The sequence below is a fragment of the Manis pentadactyla genome, chromosome X (assembly GCF_030020395.1).
Source record: "Manis pentadactyla isolate mManPen7 chromosome X, mManPen7.hap1, whole genome shotgun sequence".
NCBI lineage: Eukaryota > Metazoa > Chordata > Mammalia > Pholidota > Manidae > Manis > Manis pentadactyla.
In genome coordinates, this window is record NC_080038.1 from 21,677,078 (window position 1) to 21,702,810 (window position 25,733).

Genomic DNA, 25,733 nt, shown 5'->3' on the forward strand with positions numbered 1-25,733 from the left:
AAGCAGTAATTAAAAAACTACCCAAGAGCAATACCCCCCGGACCAGGTGGATTTACCTCAGAATTTTATCAGACATACAGAGAAGTCATAATACCATTCTCCTTTAAGTTTTCCAAAAAATAGAAAAGGAGGGAATACTCCCAAACTCATTCTATGAAGCATCACCCTAATACAAAAACCAGGCAAAGACCCCACCAAAAAAGAAAATTACAGACCAATATCCCCAATGAACGTAGATGCAAAAATACTCAACAAAATATTAGCAAACCGAATTCAAAAATACATAAAGAGGATCATACACCATGACCAAGTGGGATTCATCTCAGGGATGCAAGGATGGTACATTTGAAAATCCATCAACATCATCCACCACATCAACAAAAAGAAGGACAGAAATCCCATGATCATTTCCATAGTTGCTGAAAAAGCATTAGACAAAATTCAACATCCATTCATGATAAAAACTCTCAACAAAATGGGTATAGAGGGCAAGTACCTCAACATAATAAAGGCCATATATGATAATTGCAGAGCCAACATCATAGTGAACAGCAAGAAACTGCAAGGTCTTCCTCTAAGATCAGGAACAAGACAGGGATGCCCACTCTCCCCACTGTTATTCAACATAATACTGGAGGTCCAAGCCACAGCAATTAGACAAAGCAAAGAAATACAAGGAATCCAGATTGGTAAAGATGAAGTCAAACTGTCACTATTTGCAGATGACATGATATTGCACATAAGAAACCCTAAAGACTCCACACCAAAACTACTAAAACTAATATTGGAATTCAGCAAAGTTGCAGGATACAAAATTAATAAACAGAAATCTGTGGCTTTTCTATGCACTAACAATGAATTAAGAGAAAGAGAAATCAGGAAAACAATTCCATTCACAATTGCATCAAAAAGAATAAAATACCTAGGAATAAACCTAACCAAGGACGCGAAAGACCTATGCCCTGAAAACTACAAGACACTCTTAAGAGAAATTAAAGAGGACACTAAGAAATGGAAACTCATCCCGTGCTCTTGGCTAGAAAGAGTTAATATTGTCAAAATGACCATCCTGCCCAAAGCAATCTACATATTCAATGCAATCCCTATCAAATTACCAACAGCATTCTTCAATGAACTGGAACAAATAGTTCAAAAATTCATATGGAACCACCTAAGACCCCAAATAGCCAAAGCAATCCTGAGAAGGAAGAATACAGTGGGGGGGATCTCGCTCCCCAACTTCAAGCTCTACCACAAAGCCACAGTAATCAAGACAATTTGGTACAGGCACAAGAACAGACCCACAGATCAGTGGAACAGAATAGAGACATCAGACATTAACCCAAACATATATCATCAATTAATATACGATAAACAAGCCATGGACATACAATGGGGAAATGACAGCCTCTTCAACAGTTGGTGTTGGCAAAACTGGACAGCTACATGTAAGAGAATAAAACCGGATCATTATCTAACCTCATACACAAAAGTAAAATCAAAATGGATCAAAGACCTGAATGTAAGTCATGAAACCATAAAACTCTCAGAAAAAAACATAAGCAAAAATCTCTTGGACATAAACATGAGTGACTTCTTCATGAACATATCTCCCCAGGCAAGGGAAACAAAAGAAAAAATGAACAAGTGGGACTATATCAAGTTGGAAATCTTCTGTACAGCAAAGGACACCATCAATAGAACAAAAAGGTATCCCACAGTATGGGAGAATATATTCATAAATGACAGATCTGATAAAGGGTTGACATCCAAAATATATAAAGAGCTCATACACCTCAACAAAGAAAAAGCAAATAAGCCAATTAAAAAATGGGCAGAGGAACTGAATAGACACTTCTCCAAAGAAGAAATTCACATGGCCAACAGGCACATGAAAAGATGCTCCACATCACTAATCATCAGAGAAATGCAAATTAAAACCACAATGAGATATCACCTCACGCCAGTTAGGATTGCCACCATCCAAAAGACAAACAACGAATGTTGGGGAGGATGTGGAGAAAGGGGAACCCTCTTACACTGCTGGTGGGAATGTAAATTAGTTCAACAGTTGTGGAAAGCAGTATGGAGGTTCCTCAAAAAACTCAAAATAGAAATAGCACTTGACCCAGGAATTCCACTCCTAGGAATTTACCCTAAGAATGCAGCACTCCAGTTTGAAAAAGACATATGCACCCTATGTTTATCGCAGCAGTATTTACAACAGCCAAGATACGTAAGCAACCTAAGTGTCCATAAGTAGATAAATGGATAAAGAAGATGTGGTACATATACACAATGGAATATTATTCAGCCATAAGAAGAAAACAAATCCTACCATTTGCAACAACATGGATGGAGCTAGAAGGTATTATGCTCAGTGAAATAAGCCAGGTGGAGAAAGACAAGTACCAAATGATTTCACTCATCTGTGGAGTATAAGAACAAAGAAAAACTGAAGGAACAAAACAGCAGCAGAATCACAGAACCCAAGAATGGGCTAACAGTTACCAAAGGGAAAGGGACTGGGATGAGTGGGAGCGGAGGGAGAAGGGGAAAAAGGAGCATTACGATTAGCACACATAATGTGTGTTGGGGGCACGGGAAGGCAGTATAGCACAGAGAAGACAAGTAGTGACTCTATAGCATCTTACTATGCTGATGGACAGTGACTGTAATGGGGGTATGTGGTGGGTGCTTGGTAATGGGGGGAGACTAGTCACCATAATGTTGCTCATGTAATTATACATTAATGATATAAAAAAAAAGAATATCATACAAAAAAAAAAGATTGGACTACCCACATTTAGCAGATGTTCCAAAACAAGGTGTACGCTCAGTGATTTTAACTGAACTGGGAACCTAAAGGCTTACCTGCTAGTATTCTCAACCTGTGCTCCCTGACTACTGTAGGTACTACCTGGCAAAAGTCTCAATTGTAAAGTCTTTTTTTTCCCCAGGGGCACTATTTGCGCCCTTGAGACTGTACTTCTTGGGTGGGAGCTGGGCACTGCCACGTCTCTCTCCTGAAAACACTGTGACTGGCACCTTTGGATTGTACACTTTCAGCACCTTGGATCCTACAATAACACCATAAAGAGAAGGGCTAAACTCCGTGGCAACAGAATCCATACCAGGGCCCTCAGCTTTGCCTGCTAGTTCAGCTGCTTGAAGGAAAGGACATTTGGTGCTGTCTATGGGAGCATTCTACTGCTCTGCTCCCTGGGATGAGGCAGGGGGGAATAGGGCTTAGTCATCTTGTCATTTTTATAAATCTTCAATGCCCTCCCCACCTGCCCTCCCACTCTTCTAATTCCAATTTTTCTCTTCACCCCTGACATCTCTCATTCCTTGCTTATCACTCGATCCAAGTGTCTTCATTGCTCTGAAGGTTTATTTTCCTTTCCACTTTAGTGCTTTTAACTTCAGTTGTGTCTTAGCAGGGCACAGTGCACACACATAGACATGAAGTCACTAATTTTTAATGTATCATGTTGCTATCAATTTGATCCAGAATAGAAGATTATTGATTTATGATCATAATTTGTGATATCAGTGTTTTTACCTGGTTTAATCCCTGATCATCTTAGAAATAACTATGGTGTGCCACTACTGCTGCTAATGAATTTAAAAGGTATTATTGAGTGCTAAATATGTTGTGGGTCACTTACATACAGTTTCTAATTTTTAACACAGGATGGAGAAATCGTGTCTAGAGGAGAAAATAAGTCAATTGTCTAAGGTGACGAAACTAGTATGTGTCAGAACTTGCACTGTGAGCAACAGCTGCCTGAATAGCATGTTTAGAAAGTTACTAAGCCATAAAAATTACCATAGGTCATGTACAGAAAGCCAAAACCTTAATGAACCCAGAGACCCTCTCCAAAAAGGCTCACCTAAATTTTGTGTCTACTGGGCCATCCCAAACTGCCTTTTCTTTCCTTAAATAACTCACCTCAGGGTCCATGTAAAATTACTTCCAAAAATTTTAAAGATGACATTAAACACTTTGACACGGTATCTTCTCATACCCTGTATCTAGAGAGACTGAACATTTTGGTCAATTTTTCACTCAGTGTGCAGACAGTAAGCATTGCTCTTCTATGTTTTGTTGCCCTCTTAAATGTTCCCTTAATAACAGGTTATGCCATCTGATGGGCAATTTGCCTTTGTACCATTTTGCCTGTCATGTTGTTTCCCTAACATTAAGGAGCTAACTGGGACTATAAAAAGGCTCAGAGAGGTTACACTGCTCAATAGAGTGCCTGTCTTTTTTTTCTGTTTTGTTTTTCTTTTCTCCTTTTTTAAAAAAACTTCGCATTACAGTTACGCCCTCCTTCATCTTTCCTTACAAACTCACTGGGGACAATACAGTGCAATAGACAAATATTCATTTTTTTTCCTACCGTGCCCATTTTTCTTATGACTAGTTAGAAAGGGTCAAAGAGAATGGAATAAGCAGAAAAGACATCAAAAAATTGTTTCTTCTCTGCCTAATTGTGAAAAGCTGCTCTTTTAAGGAACTGGGGCCACTCCCACCAAAACAAAGAGTTAAATATATTTTTTCAAAACAAATTGTGTATGCATGTAAATGTGTATACTATGGCTAACATTCCACATGACAGTCTAGCCAGAAGGAAAACCTGAAATGGTTTTGAACAAACTGTCTTTTTTGACATACACTCACAACATGAATAATCCCAGTACAACATTTAATTTAGCTAGCATGGCTTGAGAGATGCTAAAACGTAGTTTCCCTACTGTGTCATGCCCTCAGTAATGTATGATTATATCTCTGGAGGTCATGTCTACATTTTAGCAGACTTTCTATCTGATGAAATGACTATTTCCTGTTTTAGGAATACACTTTCTTTGTAACTGTTACACAATGCTTAGTTTTACATAAGATGTATCTCCTATTGGCTCAGTAGTACCTTTAAAATGATCTCTTCTATTTTTGTAATTACAAGGTTACTTTTAATTCCTGAATTTTATAGTTCAGCATGAATACCATCAAATGGTCCAAAACAAGTGCAGTGGTATTTTGAATACAAAATAAATATCTGTCTGTGGAAAACTATACTTCATACTTACACAGACAGCCCATCTTGTTCAAGTGACAGCCCAAATTAAAATTAACTCTAAAATCTTCAGAATAGGAAAAATGTTTTAATTTAAAGTAGTCCAGGAAAAACAGACCCAATTAATTTGCTCCTCTAAAAATAAAACGTCTTAACTCTTTATTACAACTTATTTTTAGGAATTCATTTGCACTCACTCTTTAATGAGGCACCTTTCATATTACACTGTTCTTCATTTATGGGAAAAAAAATTTTGTGTACTGTATGAAATTTGACATTTAAGTAACTTTTCTTGACTCAAAATGGCTTCTAGATATTAAATGTCACTTCATTAAGCACTATTTTTATATGCTAGCTTTCATAAGTTACACTTTGAAATTTACCTGCTGCTTTGGAGACAGACAAAACTTTATCAATGAATCAGGAAATGACTTCTAAACATTTTTCACAATCTTGGAAATTCAAAGTGTTCTGTTCTCCCCACTCCTAAGGTCCCAGAGAATACCTTTTTATAATACTACTGGACTGATTCAGGGCATCTCTTATCTAAAAAAAAGTTCTATTAGCAACAGCACATTCTGAATCCAGTTTCCTTTTTGATTTATGGACATATACACTGAAAGTTATTTGACTCCAACTACCCATAAGGCTGAATTTGTGTTAAGTCTTCACAGAAATCTGAATAGCTTAACTTCACTTTTTTATTATAGCAGACTTTGTTTTCCATATGAACATAAATTTTTATCTCAAAGAAGGCAACTGATAGAAAATCACAGCCAGAACCACTAAGCAAGTAATGTTCTAGGCTTTGCAACTGCACTGTTAGCATACATTCACAACATGAATAATTCCAGTACGACATTTAATTTACGACATTCATGGCTTGAGAGATGCTATCTTGTTTCTGAAACGCCCCCCTGGAACAAAACTACATTAATATTATATTATCACCCTGTTTCCTCCCTGACTAAGACTTTTCTTGCTAAGAAGTTACCACTCAAGTTCTTGCCTGCCCTTTTTTTTTTTTTAAGATTATGGGAAGTTTGGTTTCTATAGAACTAAACCCTCCTAGATTATAACACTCACCATCTTTGTTATTTATTGCATACTTGTAAGTCACATAAGAAAGTGTGGGACCCCTGGAAGGTTAGCATGACCCCCTGCCTCCATTTTGTTCTGTGTCCTCCATCTTGAGTAAGAAGTTTCCCTCTCAAGCTACGCCCATTCCCGCAGAAACAAAAGTATAAAAGCAAAAAGGGAACTTTGTTCAGGGTCTCAGACAGAGTCCTGTGTTCTGACAGGCCACTGAGACCCTAGCTCGAGCTAGCAATAAAGACCTGTTTTGCTCTTGCATCGCGCGACTGAGCCTGGTGACTGCGGCTCCACACGGGGGACTCAAGGAAACAGGGCACAACAAAAGGTTTTGGATTCAGATTTTTCAGCTAATTGATGTTTGCAGAATTTTCATAGTTTAGTAATGTGGAGGGCCTTCCATAAAGATTTTATGAGCTAAGTAAGATGTGGTCTTTTCCTGGAAGATGTGTCATCTTCCTTTTCTTCTTCTTCAGCAGAGTAATCCACAACACCAACTGAGCTACTACTGTTTGGGCTACTTGTTCCACTAGCAGCACTGGCTGAATGGGGTGAAGAAACTTTGAAGCTACCGTAAGATGTTCTTTTACGATGATGTACCTTGTCTTCATTTCCTTTTGTTTTTTCAGTCTCCATCAATTTATCATAACAATCTTGGAAATCACTTTCCAAGCCTGGTGTAACTGCTGCTTCTTCCTCTGTATTTTCTTTAAAATGCATTTCTTCCTTCTTCCCCAAAACTCTAGCTCCTGTGTGAAACATTTCACTGTGCAGTGTAGGATGTGAGTTCTTCCATGTTTGATTCTTCTGGCCTTCTGCTTGATCATATATACTCTTTAATCTTTTCAATGTTTGAACATATTCAATTGAGCCAAGTGCACTATAATATTTTTTTACTATGTATGTAATCAGAGACTTGATATTCTTCACTCTTATGTATTCAAACAGCTCAAGAATAGCTGAATTCAACATACTGTACCTAGTTCCATTACGCAGAAAGGCATTTACAACAGGCTCAAAAAGATTTCCCTTGATGATGTAATAATTATAAAGTTCATCATTAAGGCCAATCATCCTTCTCATAAAGCGAACAGCGCCCAAAATAAGGAAAATGTGCTTTGAATTCATCACAATCAGTTTTCTTCTTAGCAAGTCTTTGCCCAAAATACAATATTTTATGTAATATGTGTGATGTTGCACACAAAATATGAGTTCTACAATTGCAGAAAGCACCTGTGCTGTTTGATAATTATTAAGGCAACTTTTGTTTTCGTCAGCTCCAACTACACCATTCTCTTCACTTTTATCTTTTGAGGTGATGGCAAAAAGAGGTGCTGTTAAGTCATGCATACAATGTTCATAAAAGAAACTTAGAAATTCACATGTTTCGCATGTATCAGGTGTTGTCAGCATGTTGTCAGGATCAAGAAGAGCACAAAGAAGTCCCATTATACGAACAGCATCTTCTAGCTCAGGATCAGTATTGCAGATCATTTGTTTGATTACTACATTAATGAAATGATTACAATCTTTACTCTGCCGGGCTTCCGGCATTATAAATTCTTGGATCATGGATGGAAAATTCTCCACCAGATAAGAAAATATATCAGTAGCAGCTGACCTTATTTGCAGATCATCCACGTTCATTACAACTTTAAGAGCAGGAAGAAGTTCCAATTGTGTCAATGTTTCAAATAGTGCTTCCTTTCTTTGACGATGTAATGCATGAGTAAATGCACAGAATTCCTTGAAAACAGTAGTTCACGCCGTTTACCATCATCTGTAGTTTCATCCTTTAACTGTGTGAAGACTTCAGACAAAAGGCTGCCATCTTCCTGTGGCATGATAACAATCTCAAATTGGTTGAACAAAATAAACTTTCTAAGATTAGAAAATAACTTCCTGCCAAACACTGATGGTACAGGCGAAAGAATGTCATAGATGTACTGTACCCTGTATGTCTGACGTTATTTTTTGTCTAAGTTCAGAGTCTCTTATAGGCACAACTTCCTTGAACTGCATTTTGGGTCAAAAATTCCCTGTGCCTCTTTGGCTGAGCCAAAGCAGGGTCATATTCAAGGCATCCCACCACATCCATGATACACTCATCAGAAAACATGATCTCAAACAGAGATGTCTTGTTAAAGAGTAAGATTCCTTTAAAAATGTCATACAAATGATGCAAGCCCTCAATATCCTGTAGGTTCTCACAAGTATGGAACATTTGTAGTAATCTTCTAATACAGCTCGCATTTTCCAAGACCAGAACCAGCCTTTCTATACAGGCAGGTAAAGAGAGAGCTGTAAGTCAGCAAACAGTTCAGTTGCTCGAGTTCACAGGTATGCAGTGGAACGAAATTACCAGCTTCTGTCACTTCATGAGACTGTTTTTCCTCAGATTCATAGGCGCAGTGTATAATGTCCACAGATGGATCTCTACCTTGAACCCAGCAAATGTCTTCCCAGATCTTGTCACAAACTTCTGGGTCTTGGAAACTTAACGAAATTGTATGGTTCTCAACTTCAGACCAAACAATTAACCTCCCCCGTTTTTTCTGATAAAGAGTGTTTGGCTTTATCCTTGACAACAAGACCACTGAGCTGCTAGACTCTGATCGGACTAGCAGAGTCATGGCCTGGGACCTGTCCATGAATGTGGCTGAGATGTTTCCAGTGCCTAGTTCATTCTATTCCTGGTCCTCATTGATTGTGTAGACTGTTACATGGTGCTGCTTGTCCTCCATCGCACCCCCTCTGGCTGCTTCTCTCCAGCCCTGGTCACTGTGCGCTTCGCACGGGCAGGGCAGGTGAACAGTTGAGGCTACTGTTACGGCAACAGTGACGTGGCTGAGGGGGCGGTTTGAGAAAAATCGAACGAAAGTGGAAGCAAAGTAGTGGTCATGAGGACACCGGAGGTTCCCGAGGTCAGCAGGGTTCGCCTGGAGTCCCACTACTTCTCGCTTCCACTTCAAGCTCCCCTCCCTACATTCTGACACCTCAAACTCTTTATGTGGGTCTCTGACACAATTCCTTCAGCCTGCTCAGGGTTGTCTAGGAGAGCCTCAATTATGACAAGATTCTTATGACTCTGCCAGGATTCTACCCAAAAAGGAAGGTTGTGTACATGTTGAGGCGAGTCATTGCCAAGCTCACAATCGGAGACTTGGAGATTAGATCAAAGAGCTCTCTGTTCTTCCCATGAAATCTTTTGTCCCCCAGAAACATTTTTATTCAAGGGTGTGAGGGGGTGGAGGCTTAGGACCTTAAACAAAAGAGAGTTTAATCACTTCTGCCCTGAACAAGTCTACACCTAACATTTTATGTTAAGAAAAGGCCTTTTGTTTTTTTCCAAAAAGCAGTAGGAACCATTGTACTGCAGACTATTAGCAATAACCACAGATCTGTAGGTGGGTTTTCTCCTTTAGGTTTAGCGTAAATCTACATCGCTCACTCACATGTCCTTGGCACAGGATATTGTTCTATGAGGGAGTTGGCCACTCCTTTACTTTGTTACTCTGTTCAGCTCAGCCTAAAGCTCTACACATTTCAGCAGAATGGGGAAAACTTTTTTCAATCTGTTACGGAAAATACTGGAAAAAAAGCCTGGACTGGATCACCAACGGAAAAAACCAAGCGACACCCCGAGGTCTTGGAGTGTTGAGGCTTTATTTCACACCGGCGGGCTCAGAGGGGAGTAATCTCCCGAAAAGTCTGAGCCCCGAACAAAGGAAAAGGGAGTCATTTATACCTTTCTACTTCCTTATTTGTAACATTCCTACACAAGTGAGCAGGCAAGGGGGAGGGAGTTTAGGGAGCGAACCTTGGGACTGGTGCTTGGCGGCACAGGGAAACCAAGGGAGTGTTCCCTTTTTTGTTTGGGTTGAGGAGGGGGGCGAGGCAGAGAGGAGCCACCTCATAAATTACTCTCCTTGTAGTGTTGTTTATGTTGAGGAGGGAGGGGTGCCAGACAGAGTGGAGCCACCTGCTAGGTTGCTGTCCTTGTAAATTTTCCCTATCAAATCTATACCCACAACCCTCATTCTTAGGGAAGCAGTAGGCCAGAGGGAAGCTAAATTGTAATTAGCATAGAACATCACAGATCAATTATTTTATTTCTTTTCTTAACAACTAGGGTAATAATAACAACCACAACAACTCAGTAACAGTACTTGACTACTTCTTACTATTATAAAGAAAGGGAATAACATAATTGATCACATATAATACTTGAGTGCTTTTTATGCTCAAGACACTGTGACAAGAACTTTTACATATTTTCTTAAGTTTCATAACCTAGTGATACAGGAGTATTAAGCATCCATTTAAGATCAAGAAAGGAACTTAGAGAAGTTAAATAAATTGCCAAAGGTCACACTGCTAATAAGTTGAGGAAGTCTGATTTGAACATTTGTCTTTCTGATTCCAAAACTGGTTTTCTCAGCCACTGAATTATGTTATCCCCTTCTTTTCTTGGCCTTCATTAAACTTTATTTCACATTCCTTCCATCCATATAATTTGCAATCAACATAAAATTATCAAGATGAAAGTCATGCACTTCCTCCTTTAGATACACATCTGTGTATAGCCAACCGAAAAATAGAAGCTTGTATATGGCAACTCTATTAAATATAATTTTAATAGTAACCAACTTGATTTTTGATGTAGCAGCATCTTCTGCAGTTAAAAAAAAAAAAATCCCCATCCCCCGCAAAAAATTAACCCTGTTATTGCAAGGAAAAAACAGAATGGGGCCACATCAAACACATTTGGACTTGAAAAACCCTATTTGTAACAGTCACCTTATCTTACACAACATTGGATACGTGTGAGGATTCTCAAGTAGAGCACAAAAAACTCTTCCACACACCTCTTTGCAATGTCAATCCAGGAGGTTATAATACAGGAATATTCCTTGGCACAGTACAGCTGGGGCACTTGGGAAGTTGTATACAAATGACACTCATGTCATGAGAAAATTCACATCAGTGCCAGGATACTGCTGGTTTAGAAATATTTAAATTAAAGAACTTGAACATAAAAATAAATGACTAATATAAAAATTGATATAAGTACTAGTTTTAAACTCCTGTCTTATTTCAATGAGAGAATATGCAAATATGTAATAATAATAACATGCATGTAAATGGTCCAACTATGTTCTCTGCTGTGGTTATATTAAAGTTTCTATCAGAATCAATTATAATTCTGTCAACTGTCTGAATATGAACTCAGGTTCCCTTCTGAGGAGCATTCAGGGAGAATCTGTGTGTTCTCACAATTTTATCACAGGGAGTTTCCCTTAGGCCAATTAAGGTTTCTTTATCTTAATTAGGTTAAGAATCTCTTCACAGTCTAAAAGAGCCTTAAATCCACATTTCCTATTGCCATTTCTGCAGTAGTTTCTTCCAGTTCCTGTCTTATTTGGTTTGGAAAGTAGAAAAATACCCTTTTTTGTTTCAGTAGCTTTACCTACCTAAAGTCATTATTTTGTTGTTCTTTTACAGAGAACAAGATAATACAAATAAACAAATGCCATATTCTAGGAGCTGTGTAAGTCCCTTTTATAGGCATTATTTATTTATTATTTAATCCTCACACAAGAATGGCCTGAAGAACGTACTGTTACTACCATATTAAAGAAGAAAAAACTTGAAACTCCAAAACTGAATCAAGCATTGGGTTCAAACCTCTGCTTGATTTGAAAAGTTGGCCTGGGTAGTTCCAACTCTCCACTCTGCTGTTCCCAGTATGCAGTGTTTTCTCTTAGGCTATGCATGTGTTGTGATAGCAAATGTTTATAGGAATGTGATTTCTATCCCAACTATCACTGCTACTTGATGTTTCTTCATTTTATTTTGTGAAGGAAAATCACTGAGGCCAGTGCAAAATCAAAATGGGTAGATTTCATCTTAGGACTCAGGATGCCTCTTCTGTTTTGGATGACTGTCTATCTCATGCTTCCTCCTCATGACCTTAGGGTGGTAAGAAGTAGTTCTGATGACTCTGCTGCAAAAAAGAGTTTTAGATCAGGACCTTATAATTCATCCACATTTTATGACTGCAAAGGGCTTAACTTTGATGTTTCTCAGAGTTATTTTAGAAGACAATAAAGGAATGAGTCATATATTTCTGAATTTTAGGTACAGGTAACTCAAAACTGCATGAATACATGCAGAACATTTAGATATCTAAATATTGTATATAAAAAGGGAGAAAACACTTCACAGTGGGAAGAGCAAGGTGATTCTTAAGATTACAAAATAGTTTTTAAAACTGAACTATTCAAATATATCTGCTCTAAAATTTTCAACTTTAAAATCATTCATGAAAAACACTTATGTATGCTCTGCCAAGTTCTCCAGGTAACTTATTTTGTGGATTGTTGCCTTCTTTGGCCACCACCATCTCTGATTTGGAAGTCTGTAAGTCACCTCCTCTGGCTTCTACCTTTTCCCCCTACTAGTGTGTCCTCAACACAATAGCCAGAAAGGATTCACTTACAGCATGTCATATTTTCCCACTCCTCTGCTTAAAATCAATGTGTTTCTGCCTTACTTACAATAAAAGCCAAAGTCCTAACCATGGCTTATAAATCCTAAGTTTTTAAAACCTGGCCCCCTTGACCTACCTGAGCTCTTCACTTAATAGTCTCTCTCTCCCTTATTCTGTTCCAGCCATAGTAAGCCACCTTGCTTTGTTTGAAGCACATCAAGAACACTTCTGCCTCAGGTCCTTTGCACCTGCCCTTTCTTCTACCTGGAACACTGTTTCTCAACATCTGCATGGCTCACACCCTCACTTCATTAAATTATTCAAGTGCCATTTTTTTTTCCAGTGAGACCTTCCATCCACCCCCCCATCTATCTGTTTTTGATGTATCTTTTCTCCATAGCACTTGGCATCATCTGACTCTTCTGTACTTCATTTATTCTCTTTTCTGCAACCAGACTATCAGCCGTATGGGGGCTATGATTTATCTGTTCATTTTTCTCACTGCTGTGTGCCTGGTACCTTCTATAAGGCATGATACATAGTAGTTTCTCAACAATTATTTATTGAATAATTACATAAATAAAGACAATCTTTTCTAGGATGATTTTTTCAATAATCCATGTACTCCTCATGCAGTTTTTGAGCAACCAATATGTACAGGCACTATACTAAGCACTGCTAATAAAACAGGAGATACTTCTAATTTACAAGATACATCTGGCATTACCCCTGCTGTTCCAATCCTCTTTTGGATAGTTTTCTTCTTACTGATGTGAACAAGGAAGCAATATTTTCCTGTTTTAGGCTTTTAATTGCATGAAAAACTATTTTATTGAGTAAGCTGGATGCTTTCCTTCATTTCTGTCAAACATTTCTTCCCCAACCTTGAGGTAAACCTCAGGCAGAAACTATAGCTTTTCTGTCAACTCTCAGGTATGAAAGAACCCTAACGCCCTACTATGAATATTTCCAGTCCATTTCAAGCTTCTGTTTGAGTCACATCTGTCTAAAGCAAGGTCACAGCCAAGCCTAGAGTTAAGGGATGGGTAAGTATGCCCCACCTCGAGCAGGGGATCATAGCAGAATTACATAGCAGGGGGTGTGGTTTGAGGGAAGGATGAAGCACTGGGGACATAATGCAATCTTCCATAGCCTGGATTAAACAGGTATAACCCAGAACTTTAATGGACAAAGAGAGATACATAGTCACCCTATATACAGGAGATTAGAATGTGTGGATATGTACAACCTTTTGTTCTCAGCTGAAAATGTGGCCCTGTTATGTGTGCATCGTAGCAGTACTGGCTACTAACTGCCCAATTCTCAGAGGTAAGAACCACTTTTAAGTATTTTCTTGGATCCACGGGCAGTTTCTGTTGGCACCACCACATTCTCCATTGAGTGTTTGGCTTTCTTGGAAGCTTCAAAATCTTTTGCTCACACCACAGGGATTTAAAGGAGAAAAAGTGGGGAAGGAATGTTGTTCTCTTGACCACACGCAAATTTCTGACTTTGGCTCTCTCTTCTTCTTCTGTTCCAATAGTTACTTCTAGACGCGTTTTGAGTTTTGTTTTTAATTCCATAAATCACAGATCTTCTTTTCTATCCTGATAGACCATATTATTTCCTGTTCCTATGTAGATCTCCAACAATAACATTAGCTGACTACTTACTAATTATCCTACAACCGTATTATTTAAAAACAATGAGCATAATCCAGAGTTAAAAACTGCTCAATTTTTGCTTAGAGATAGTAATCATCTTTGTATCCTCAGTATAGTACTGGATATATTTATATCTGAAATACAAATTTTCATTTTTTTAGGTGGCGACTGATTTCAACTTAACATTTTTGCCTTAATTCGACTGACATTTTAAGGAGTATCAAATATATTTGTTTTTTGTTGGGATAATTGGATTGAGTCAGAAACAGAAAAAAAAACAAGTGTTTTCATGACAAATAGGGGGAGATCTCAAACACCTTGGCTAGCATTGGTTTTAGATATATTACTGCTTGAAGTGTGAAGATCTGGTTCGTTCCTTTTGAAAAATAACCTTTTGTGTTTTGTTACTGACTTGCTGTAACTGTCTTAGGCAAGAGATTTGGCATGGTGGTGTAGAAATGTATGTTTGAATTGCATGCTAATATCATTCAGAAAAGTACCAAGCTTTTGTTTATAGTTACGTAAAAGAATAATTTTTAAAACCTTAAATTAGCAAATTTCTTTATCAGACATATAGGTGGCATATACAATATCATGTAAAACAGATAAAAGGTCTTTGTAATCAATTTGTATTGCATAACCTTGTAACCCTATAAAGAGAGTTTGGTAAGGACCCCATACCTTAAGATCTCCTACATTTGTGTATGTGTTTGTTGTTTCGGTTGATTGGCTGGTTGGTTACTGAGAGTAGAAGAGTTGTTGTCTACCAAGTAGATGCCATTAGCACCTCCTTTCCCAGTTGTGACAACCAAAAATGTTTCCAGACAGTACAAAATGCCCCCTTGGGGGGCAAAAATCATCCCCAGTTGAGAGTGAGTATCAGTAATTATTTTCAGTTCTCATCACCTACTGCTTAAAAATGCACAAAGTAGTTCAAAAAAGACAGATTTTACAGTCCTCTTTTCATGTCTGATATAGTAAAACCAGCTTATTTGAACTTGTATCATCCAAGGTTTCTATTAACCAGGGTTTCTGCACATTCATTTATAGTAAAACACTAAGTGACATTTGTTATTAGAACTTTCTCCAGGAAAATAGTTAAAAAGTGAATCGGTTGTTTTAGCAGCCCCCTTTTTTTCTCTCAGGGGTCCTTCCCTATAGCACGCAGTATTTGCATGCTCCCCTCTACTCGTCCAGGTCTGCTAACATCATCCTGTAAGGCCTCACCTCCCCATGCTCATCTCCAGGACCTTCCCCCTCACCTTGTACCAGCTTGCTGGCCTTCTTGAATATGTTTTTTGCCATCTAAGACCTCTGTCTCTGCTCTATCCACTGACTAAAGCTCCATGCTACTACATTTTCACATCCCCCTCATCATCACTCACATCAAGTCTCAAAAATCAGTCCCTCAAAAAGTATTTATCTGCCCATCTAAGATAGCTCCCTTTTCTTTCATGCTCTCAACCATCACTCTGTTTTAGCTTCTCAATAGAATTTTCACAATCTAGAATTACCACATTATTTCTTTAATTTTATTATCTTATTCTACTCCCACTCTACTCCCTCACCCCACCAAAGGCAAAGATGGGTCCTGGCCAGTCTTATTTTCCCCTGTACCACATTACCTAGAAGACAGGAGGCATTTAGTGAATACTTGATGAATGCACTCATGAGAGAATGTGGAAAGATCACTCTTTCTATGTGCCACAGAGACATGGATAACATTTGTAAGGAAACATTTCACTAAATGGATTTCACTGAACTGTCATCACCTATCAACAGGTTTGTGTTTTAGCCCACTAGTGAAACTCATAGTCAAGTCTCCCTCTTATCTAAATTTGATAGTCTAACTATCAACACTTTCTCAGCTCTTCCATTCCACACCACTTACCCTTCAGCAAAAGATTTCATCTAATATTTCACCAATAGACAATTCAAGTATCACCTTCTATTTTCAAACAACCTTATCAATACATTTAGCAATTACTACCTTTCTCCCTTCCATCTTAGAAAAAGGAGTGAGCCTTCTCTTCTTCAAGAATAACCTCTTAACTTGTACTCTGTGTATCATGCCGTTTCTGGCCTCCTAGAACCTCTTATGCCTTAAATTGTCCCTTCCGTGGCTTCAATCTTTAATCTCTGCCTAGGATCAATTTCTTTTCCCCCTTCAATTAAATGTACTCAAATTTACCCCATCTCAAAATAATCAAGCAGACTCTCAAAACAAGAATCAAATTTATAACTTTAACAATAACACTGATATGACTCTAAAATGAGAGTGAAAATGTTTATGTTCACTGTTATATTTCCAGGCACTAGAAAAGAACCTGGTACATGGTAGAGATACAATATGAAGACTCATTCATTGACCAGCTCTTAACAATTGACAGTGTTTACTGTGTGGCCGGCACCATTCTGAGTACTCCATAGATGCTCTCACTTAATTCTCAGAAGGCAGATATTATTATTAGTGTCACTTTACTGATACAGAAACTAGGTTACACCAAAAATAAGGAACATCAAGGTCATGGATGCCTTGCTCTCTTAATCTCTAGACATGCTATCTCCCAATTATAAATAGTTATACCTGTAGCAAAAGATAGATAGATAAGTGGATAGAAATTTATATATACAGAAACACATATATTTAATATAAACATACAAACATACACATATATCACTATCTATTATCTGTCTCTATCTCTAGTGAATGATGTTCAATTCCAGAGTGGAAATACTGCATTATAAAAATAATTAAATCCTTCTTCATTATATTAAAATCTGCTACTTCAGTCTGATTTCATGAACCAGACTTTTTCAGTTCTTTCCTAAACTGCTTTCTGCATGGGGATAATGAGGTTAGCAGAGTTGCCTGTTTCCACAGTAAGTATGTAAACATTCAGAATTTAAGTTTGAACCCTAATAGTTACACTACCAAGAATATGTGCACTTAAGCTCTTTGCTACACAGCATGTCACCATTCTCTTTTCCTTTTCTTTAAATAGATATTAAGCTCTGTTATATACCTATGTTATAAAATCATCAAGTTTAGAATCATAAGCACTTTGGGACAAGCAAGTATGTCTCTATATCCCCCTTTCCTGTCCCTTTTTCTTCTTATTTGAAATCATGGAGAACAAATAGACATCAAGTGTTCCTACTTGGTCAGCTCTCTTCCTTAGAGTATTTGCCCCCCTAAAGAGCAGCATCCCTATCCTACTTACTAGTTTTGCACTAAAAAGAGATAAACTAACCTTGATTTTAGTTCTTTTTTTCTCAAGCCTCTGATGTGTTACTTGAACTTGCCTTCAGCAATATCTTGCCCCTTTCAGTTTTCAGACTTTTTTGTCCTTCCAAATGTCTGTTCTTTTTTCTTTCTGTATTTCTTGCCACTCTGGATACTTAAAATATGTTTGTAAACACAGGTTTGATAGTCATTTGTCTCTTATGTTATTCACTAGGATCATTCTCGTAATAATTGTATATGGAGGTTGCCATTAATTCTCAAGCAGTATCGCTTTTAATGCAGTTGGAGGACCCCTTTTAGAATTTCCCATTTAAGAATATCTAATGGATACCTAGCTCCTCTCTCACATACACATAAGCACATGCCATCTACAGCTAGAACTGGATTACTTAACCTGGCTTTATTATCCTGAGCAGTTCTTCTTTGCTCTAACTTTAAAGGCCTCCAGGTAAGAAGATAATTTTCACAGATAATATTTTCTACTATCATTCAGCTTGCACCAGTGGGACACATTTTTGCCTTTTCTCTCAAATAAACCTTCCTGTTTTAATTTCCTCTTATTCTCTGTTCACTGACAGAGGCTGAGATGAGGACTCACAAATGCTGAATTGCTTTCTTTCATCTGAAGGTAAGCGCCAGCCTTCCTCAGGCCAAACATAACTGACTGACCATTCATTGCACTTAGGATCTCTTTTGTCACCGACTGTTAATGTAACTTTTTCTGTTGCATTTGCTTTCTTCACAACAACTAACTCCAGTTGCATATCTCAAAGAGAAATACTATTTTAATATGTAGCAATTTTAAATATCTTTACAAAAGTCCTCCATTGGTCTAAATTATACCTATTTAATTATCCAGTCTCTGTGTCATGTGTACTTATGTTGCCCTCAGCAGTATAAGCCTGTGTTTCTCTTTCATTTAACAATGGAAAAACGATAGGAAGAATATGCCTTTTTTTTGCAATATTCTTGAGGTTGCTCTGGGCACACACTTACAGGAGTGTTTGCCATTTATTAAGAATAATCAGCAAAGGAAAGCAAAGAAAAATGATAATACATATCCATTCCCTTGCGCTCTAATGTTCAGGCTCAATTGGAGTCCTGAGGGTATTTTAACACCTAAGGCCTCTGACTATACATCTGTCCCTCAGGTCTTTTCAGTTATTTCGGGGAAGTGTCAGTGGCTCACGGTACAAGAAGCAATTATCTCCACACAGAAAATAGTTCAAGGAAACAAAGGAAGAAACCTAGTTAGTGAAAGAGGGTACTAAAAGAAGAAAACTTACAAGGATAATAAAAGAGCACATTTAAAAAAGTGCAATGATATGTGTTTACTATTTATTTTATATTTAAAAGCAAATACATAGTGGCAGATAGCTCTACTCATCTATGTCTACATTTGCATCTATATTTATATCTCACCCACACAGACACACATATCTAGTCTGTATGTGAGAGGAAGTATGTGAGAGGACTTGGTGGTTAAGCTCAAACACAAAAATAGATACTGCAAGCTGAAACCAAGGCTCTGCCAGACACTAGTCATGTGACATGGACAGGATACCTACTATGTCTGGGCCTCGAGTTATGCATCTCTAACGTGGAGCCATTACCTACATATTTGGTTGTTGTGGGATTAAAAGAGGTAACAGGTATAGAACCCTTAGACTGGTGCCTGGTGAAGTTATTCTTTAAACACGTTGCTTCATTTAAAGATCTTACAGCTGAACAACAACAGAAGTGTTCTTCAGCACACTTCACTCCATTGTAAGGGGAATGGGTCCAAGAAACAGAAGGCTTTTTGGTGCTGTTGGATGAGAGCTGAGGTGTTAAATGCAGATTTACCAAGGCTTGGATGTGTGGGCCATGAGCACAGTGAGCTGTTTACAGACCTGAGAGAGGCACAGAAGAGGCATGAAAGTTCTCTCTCTACTTCCCTGGCTTGGCACTATCTGAGGTGAGGGAAGCAAAGGAGAGCCTCAAAGAAAGGGATCCCAGGATTGGCTCTCTGACTGGGCGGCTTCACAGGAGGGGCTGGTCTAAGGGCTGTTTGGAGTACAATAGTGGGAGTGCTATGAAGTAGGAGTACTCCCCAGGAGCCTCCCTGGGTGCTCCAGCTCATCTTGCCCTTTCTCAATACCCTTGCAGCTAATTGGTTTTCTTGTGAAAAGAGGTCAAGTGGCACAGTTTCACTTTATAGCCTGAGTCCAGAGCGGAGTTCATCTGTGCAGTCTCCACATTTTCTTGGGTACTACTTACACAAAAGGACTCTAAATTGCTGAGAACACCAGGATCATGACACCCACTTCCCTTAGAGGTAAGTACTCTAACCCATAGTTGTGAAATTTCCTACAATGACATTTTGATCACCAAAGTCATGTTACCCAAATCACGTACAGTTTCTTTAGTTGTCAATTCACTTTCCAAAGTTTCTAAATTTTCCTATATTTTTCCAGTCCAGAACCAATTTATATTTGAAGATATTTACACACCTTTTATAAGCAAAAATAACATTCATCTTCAAGGGTCTACAGTTTTGCAAAATACATTTCCCTCATGAATGTTAAAGAGCACAGCTTAGGAGCTAAGCAACTGTACTGGACTTAGAATATTCAGAGAATTAATCCTGGATTTATTTTGGAATGTCAGTGTGTCATCTGGGTAAGTCACCCACTCCTTTTTTTGCTTCAGTTTCCTTTGATGGGATTGGAAAAATAGTAAGATCTCTCTTTGAGACTGGACCTGGGAGATAAAGTTTAAAATATCTTTCCACCTAAATTTTGCCATACAAGTGCTGAAAATATCAGAGAATGAATTTCATGCTCAAATAACAAAAGTAATTGCAATAGAGTTTAAATGCAAACTAACACACTGTCAATGATTAGATATTTAAAACTGTTAATTGATATTTATGCAAGTTAAATGAAGTTATTTTAAGTATCCAGTGAGTATTTACTGAGTGCCTCCTGTGCGGGAAATTTGCTAGAAATGCAAAGGTGAATGCTCACCGTTAGTCCCTCTTGAATCCTTGGCCTTCGAGGGAAACTAAACACCTGTAATGTAAGCATCTGATAAGGGCACACAAGACAACCTAGACATATTAGGGAGGTCTTCCCAAAGGAAATAATGATTAAGTTGTATCTTAAAGTATAATCAGGATTACAAATAAGTGTGTGGGAGGGTAGCAAAGGGGCAAGAGAAGGGACCACAGCTAGGAAGAAAAGTAGGTCCTAGGTCATGATGATTATTAAACTAAGTAAACTTGAAAGGATGAGCCTGGTAAGCATCCTTTCTGTATTACAGTTGTGTGAAGAATGGAGAGGGAGTGTAAACCAGGGGTCTTAATAAAGAATGTTGCATAAATCTTAGTGAGAGACGGCTGTGATCTGAACTACAATTTTAGCAGTGAGTGTTAAGAAGTTGATAACTTGAAGAGACATTTAAAGATTTTAATTAACAGAACTTCCTGAAGGATTAGAATGAGGGTGATCAGGGCAAGTGGAGACAATAAAAAATAATTACCAACTTGATAGATGGAGATGTCTTTCAATTAAAAAGAAGGGCAAATTTAGGGGAAAGGTTAGTTTGGACAATTGAGGTTGAGGTACCTCTAAGAATGAATATCACAATGTTAGGGCTGTGGTGTGATACAACGATTATTTAATCTTTTCATTCTATTTATGTGGATGTAACACAGTGATTGGAAGGATTTTAGAAACAATGAACTGAATATTTTCAGGCCCTAGAGCTGTTGCATCAGAAACCTCAAGGTAGCTCTCAAGGCTAAAGAGAGAGGTGTCAATGCATAGTAATAAAGAACCACTGCAAGACTGGCAAGTGAGATTAATTTTACCTCCTGTGCCTTTCATCTTCTGGCAGTATTGCTTTTCTTTCTTTTGTACGTTTGCCTCTGTCGGATTCCGGCCAAACTCTCTACCAATATATAAACAGATAAAACTGTTTCAGAAGTTGTGAATGGCAAAGTTGAGAATTGCTGCCCACCTCTTCCTCCCGCTACCTGTAGTTACTCCCTAGGACAGGTTGAAGGGAGGCAACTCATTGAAAGAAGAATGAAACATTCTGTGTTCTTTCCTCACCCTTAAATTCCTGGGAACAATGGTGAACAATAGCTGGAATTGTTTTCGCAGCTCTTCTACCTTTCCTTTCCTGAAGAGTTGTAAGAGCAGTATGTGGGACATAGCATCCTGCTTTCCTGGAGTAGATTTAAGATAGCATGGTGATGGGTTTGGAGAGCTCTGGAATTTGGACTCCCATGTTCTGAGAAGGAATGAACAGAAATGATTCCAGGCAAAATGGTAAAAAAATTATCATAGTTGCTGTGTGTGTGTGTGTGTGTGTGTGTGTGTGTGTGTGTGTGTGTGTGTTTTGCTGCTCCCCTTGGACTTTGTTTAGACCTCTGTCTTGTAGGCCTTTGACCAGTATTCTATTGCTGACTCATCAATGCTCCTCTTTAAACCCTTTTTCTAGAAGATCCCAAACCCATTTTTCCATCAGCCATCACAATCTTCAGACACTATATTTTAGGGCACACAATGTATGGAGGGGAGGTGTCAGTGAGTTTTAGTAATAAAGCAATGTTAATGACCCTATGTTCAGTCATTCAAAGACAACTAACATTTTAAACTTCAAGTAATCCTTCCACAGTAAATCTTCCCAGTTACTTTCAAAACGAAAATACCTAGGATATAGATTGTTAGCTTGCCAAATAGGGACACGTGGCCTGGTTGCAGTGACCCCATTGATTTAATTGAGGTCACTTTCTAACTATGATTTTCAATGAATCTTTGGTCTCGTGTGTCCAATTCTGCTTTGCCATTCTCTTATTTTGGGGATGGATATTTTTAGACCTGATATCCAGGAAGGCAGTTTCTTTCTCAGTTATATACAGAGCTTTAAATATTGTTAACCCTATACCTCCAAGTAAGACAGAAATTTGAACTAAAATATAGTATTAGCACCCACCCCTTCTTTGAACAGTAGCAGTTATAATTATGTGGGAGGTACAAAATTAAAGAACATTTTGAAAATGAGAATTTCTTCTTATTATTAAAGTATATATATGCTGGAGAGTAGATTCATGAATTAGGAAGTGTTTTTTTTTTTACTTGCTGGCTGAGAAGAGAAAGTTGACTTTTGCTGGAGCCATTTAATTCTTTAAGAGTAATGAAATATCTGAAGACATCTCTACCTGGTTTTAAGAGAAACAAATATAGGGTGTCTCACCCATAAAGAGTTAGAATTACATTTGCTTTCTTTGTGTGAAAGATACATAATTCATAAGCTAATGTGTTGTAAAGGTCTTCTCACAGGTAAAATTATATTATCACTACCAGGAGTTAAGAGAGTCAAACTGTTCTGTAATAATTCATTCAAGTTTATTACATCTTCCCTTTTAAAACATAATCCCTTCTTTTTAAATGTGCCATTAAAAGAATGCCCAGAGACAGAGAGGATGGGAATTTCTACAGTGAAAATGGAGAGAAACCTTAGATAGTATTTATATAGTTGTCTTTTGAAGAAGAGTTAACTGTTAAAAAATTAGGAATAAAAGTTTGATCGTTCAACAGCCAAAATATAACTACCATTAAATAAACTTTTTCAAGAAATGCATTTCTTTTTGCCTTTATAGCTTCATCTCTGTGGTACAGAGCTTTCTATAATGACTCTCAATGGTCCTGCCTCTTGGTATTTATGCCTTTGTGTCACCTCTTCATTTGTGTACAGGCTCAGTCTAATAACCTGCCACTAAAGAACAGAATATGGCAAAAGTGAGGTGACATCACTTCTATAAAAGACTATTTTTGTCTTGCTTACTCTTTCATTCTGGTACTCTCTGGCTTTTTTCCCACGTACTTGATCTGATGAAACAAGATGCCATATGGAGAGGCCTATGAGGCAAGGAACTGAGGGTAGCCTCTGATCAACAGCCAGCAAGAAACTGAGGCCCTGTGGCCAACAACCTTTAAGGAACTGCATTCTGATTACAACCATGCAAGTTTGAAAGCAGATCCTTCTCCAGTAGAGCTTTCACATCAGATTCAACACCTTGATTAGAGCCTGGTGGTCCATGAGCCACAGAAAACATGGAAATTGCACCTGGATTCCTGACCCTGGTTCTATGAGCTAATACATGTATTTTAAGGCACTAAGTTTTGGAATAATTTACCATGGAGGAGCATGCAACTAATGAAATCACAAATATTCAGTACTATATTGCATTTTATGTTTTTACATTTCTACTCTCTGTAAATTTATCAAAGCTCAGTGAAAGCACTTATGTAAATTAAACATTTATAAACTTGGAACATGTATATAGTCCCAGAAGCCACTTTAAAATCAGGCTGTTTTCTCTGGTATTGGCAAAACTGGACAGCTACATGTAAGAGAATGAAACTGGATTATTGTCTAACCCCATACACAAAAGTAAACTTCAAATGGATCAAAGACCTGAATGTAAGTCATGAAACCATAACACTCTTAGAAAAAAACATAGGCAAAATCTCTTGGACATAAACATGAGCAACTTCTTCATGAACATATCTCCCTGGGCAAGGGAAACAAAAGCAAAAATGAACAAGCAGGACTATATCAACTAAAAAGCTTCTGTACAGCAAAGGACACCATCAGTAGAACAAAAGACATCCTACAGTATGGGAGAATATATTCATAAATGACAGACCCAAAAAGGGGTTGACATCCAAATTATATAAAGGGCTCATGCACCTCAACAAACAAAAAGCAAATAAGCCAATTAAAAAATGGGCAGAGGAGCTGAATAGACAGTTCTCCAAAGAAGAAATTCAGATGGCCAACAGGCACATGAAAAGATGCTCCACAACCCTATTTATCAGAGAAATGCAAATTAAAACCACAATGAGATATCACTGCACACCAGTTAGGATGGCCAAAGTCCAAAAGACAAACAACAACAAATGTTGGTGAGGATCTGGAGAAAAGGGAACCCTCCTACACTGCTGGTGGGAATGTAAAATAGTTCAACCACTGTGGAAAGCAGTATGGAGGTTCCTCAAAAAACTCAAAATAGAAATAGCATTTGACCCAGGAATGCCACTCCTAGGAATTTACCCTAAGAATGCAGCAGCCCAGTTTCAAAAAGACATATGCACCCCTATGTTTATCACAGCACTATTTACAATACCCAAGAAATGGAAACAACCTAAGTGTCCATCAGTAGATGAATGGATAAAGATGTGGTACATATACACAATGAAATACTATTCAGCCATAAGAAGAAAACAAATCCTACCATTTGCAACAACATGAATGGAACTAGAGCATATTATGCTTAGTGAAATAAGCCAGGCAGAGAAAGACAAGTATCAAATGATTTCACTCATCTGAGCAAAGCAAAAACTGAAGGAACAAAACAGCAGCAGACTCACAGAACCCAAGAACGGCCAACAGTTACCAAAGGGAAAGGGACTGGGGAGGAAGGGTGAGAAGGGAGGGATAAGGGCGAAAAAGGGGCATCACGATTAGCACGTATAATGTCGGGGGTGGGGGGGCACAGGGAAGGCAGTATAACACAGAGAAGACAAGTAGTGATTCTATAATATCTTACTACGCTGATGGACAGTGACTATAATGGGGTATGTGGTGGGGACTTGATAACAGGGGGAGTCTACTAACTATAATGTTGTTTATGTAATTGTACATTAATGATAGCAAAATTTAAAAAAAGATTGCAAAAAAAAAATCAGGCTGTTCTCATGGTGAATTTCTTTGTCACCAAAGAAAGTGGGAACATTTTTAATTTCGGGTTATTATAGGCATTTGGGGTGGGAAAATTTTTCTCTGCAAAAGTTGATATTACTGGTCCCCTCCCACGAAATGACAGTAGTGGGTCCCAGATACAGGGAAAACAAAAATACACCACACAATTTTACATCGCCTGGAGAGGGTCATATTGATTCTAGATTAGAAGTACAAGAAATTCCTGGATGGGCTTCAGCCTGTCTATGAGCCCCCTATTCAAAAACTCAGTGGAAGATGTGTACCTTTGTGCATATTTCTGGTGGAAGAGTTCATGGCTTTCCTAAGATACTAAAAAAGTATTTGTGGCCCCAAATATGTTTAGAATACTTGAAATCCATTGCCAGTTTAATTTTGTTACA

General features: G+C 38.1%; 1 protein-coding gene across 1 annotated transcript; it reads right to left on the reverse strand.

Annotated features, from left to right (window-relative positions):
* Positions 1–6,590: 6,590 nt before the first annotated feature.
* PPP4R3C (protein phosphatase 4 regulatory subunit 3C) lies at positions 6,591–8,917 on the reverse strand. The gene is given in 6 exon segments (XM_057496006.1): positions 6,591–7,281; positions 7,435–7,927; positions 7,930–8,140; positions 8,142–8,190; positions 8,192–8,478; positions 8,480–8,917. Coding segments are annotated over 6 exon segments (2,169 nt in total).
* Positions 8,918–25,733: the final 16,816 nt, after the last annotated feature.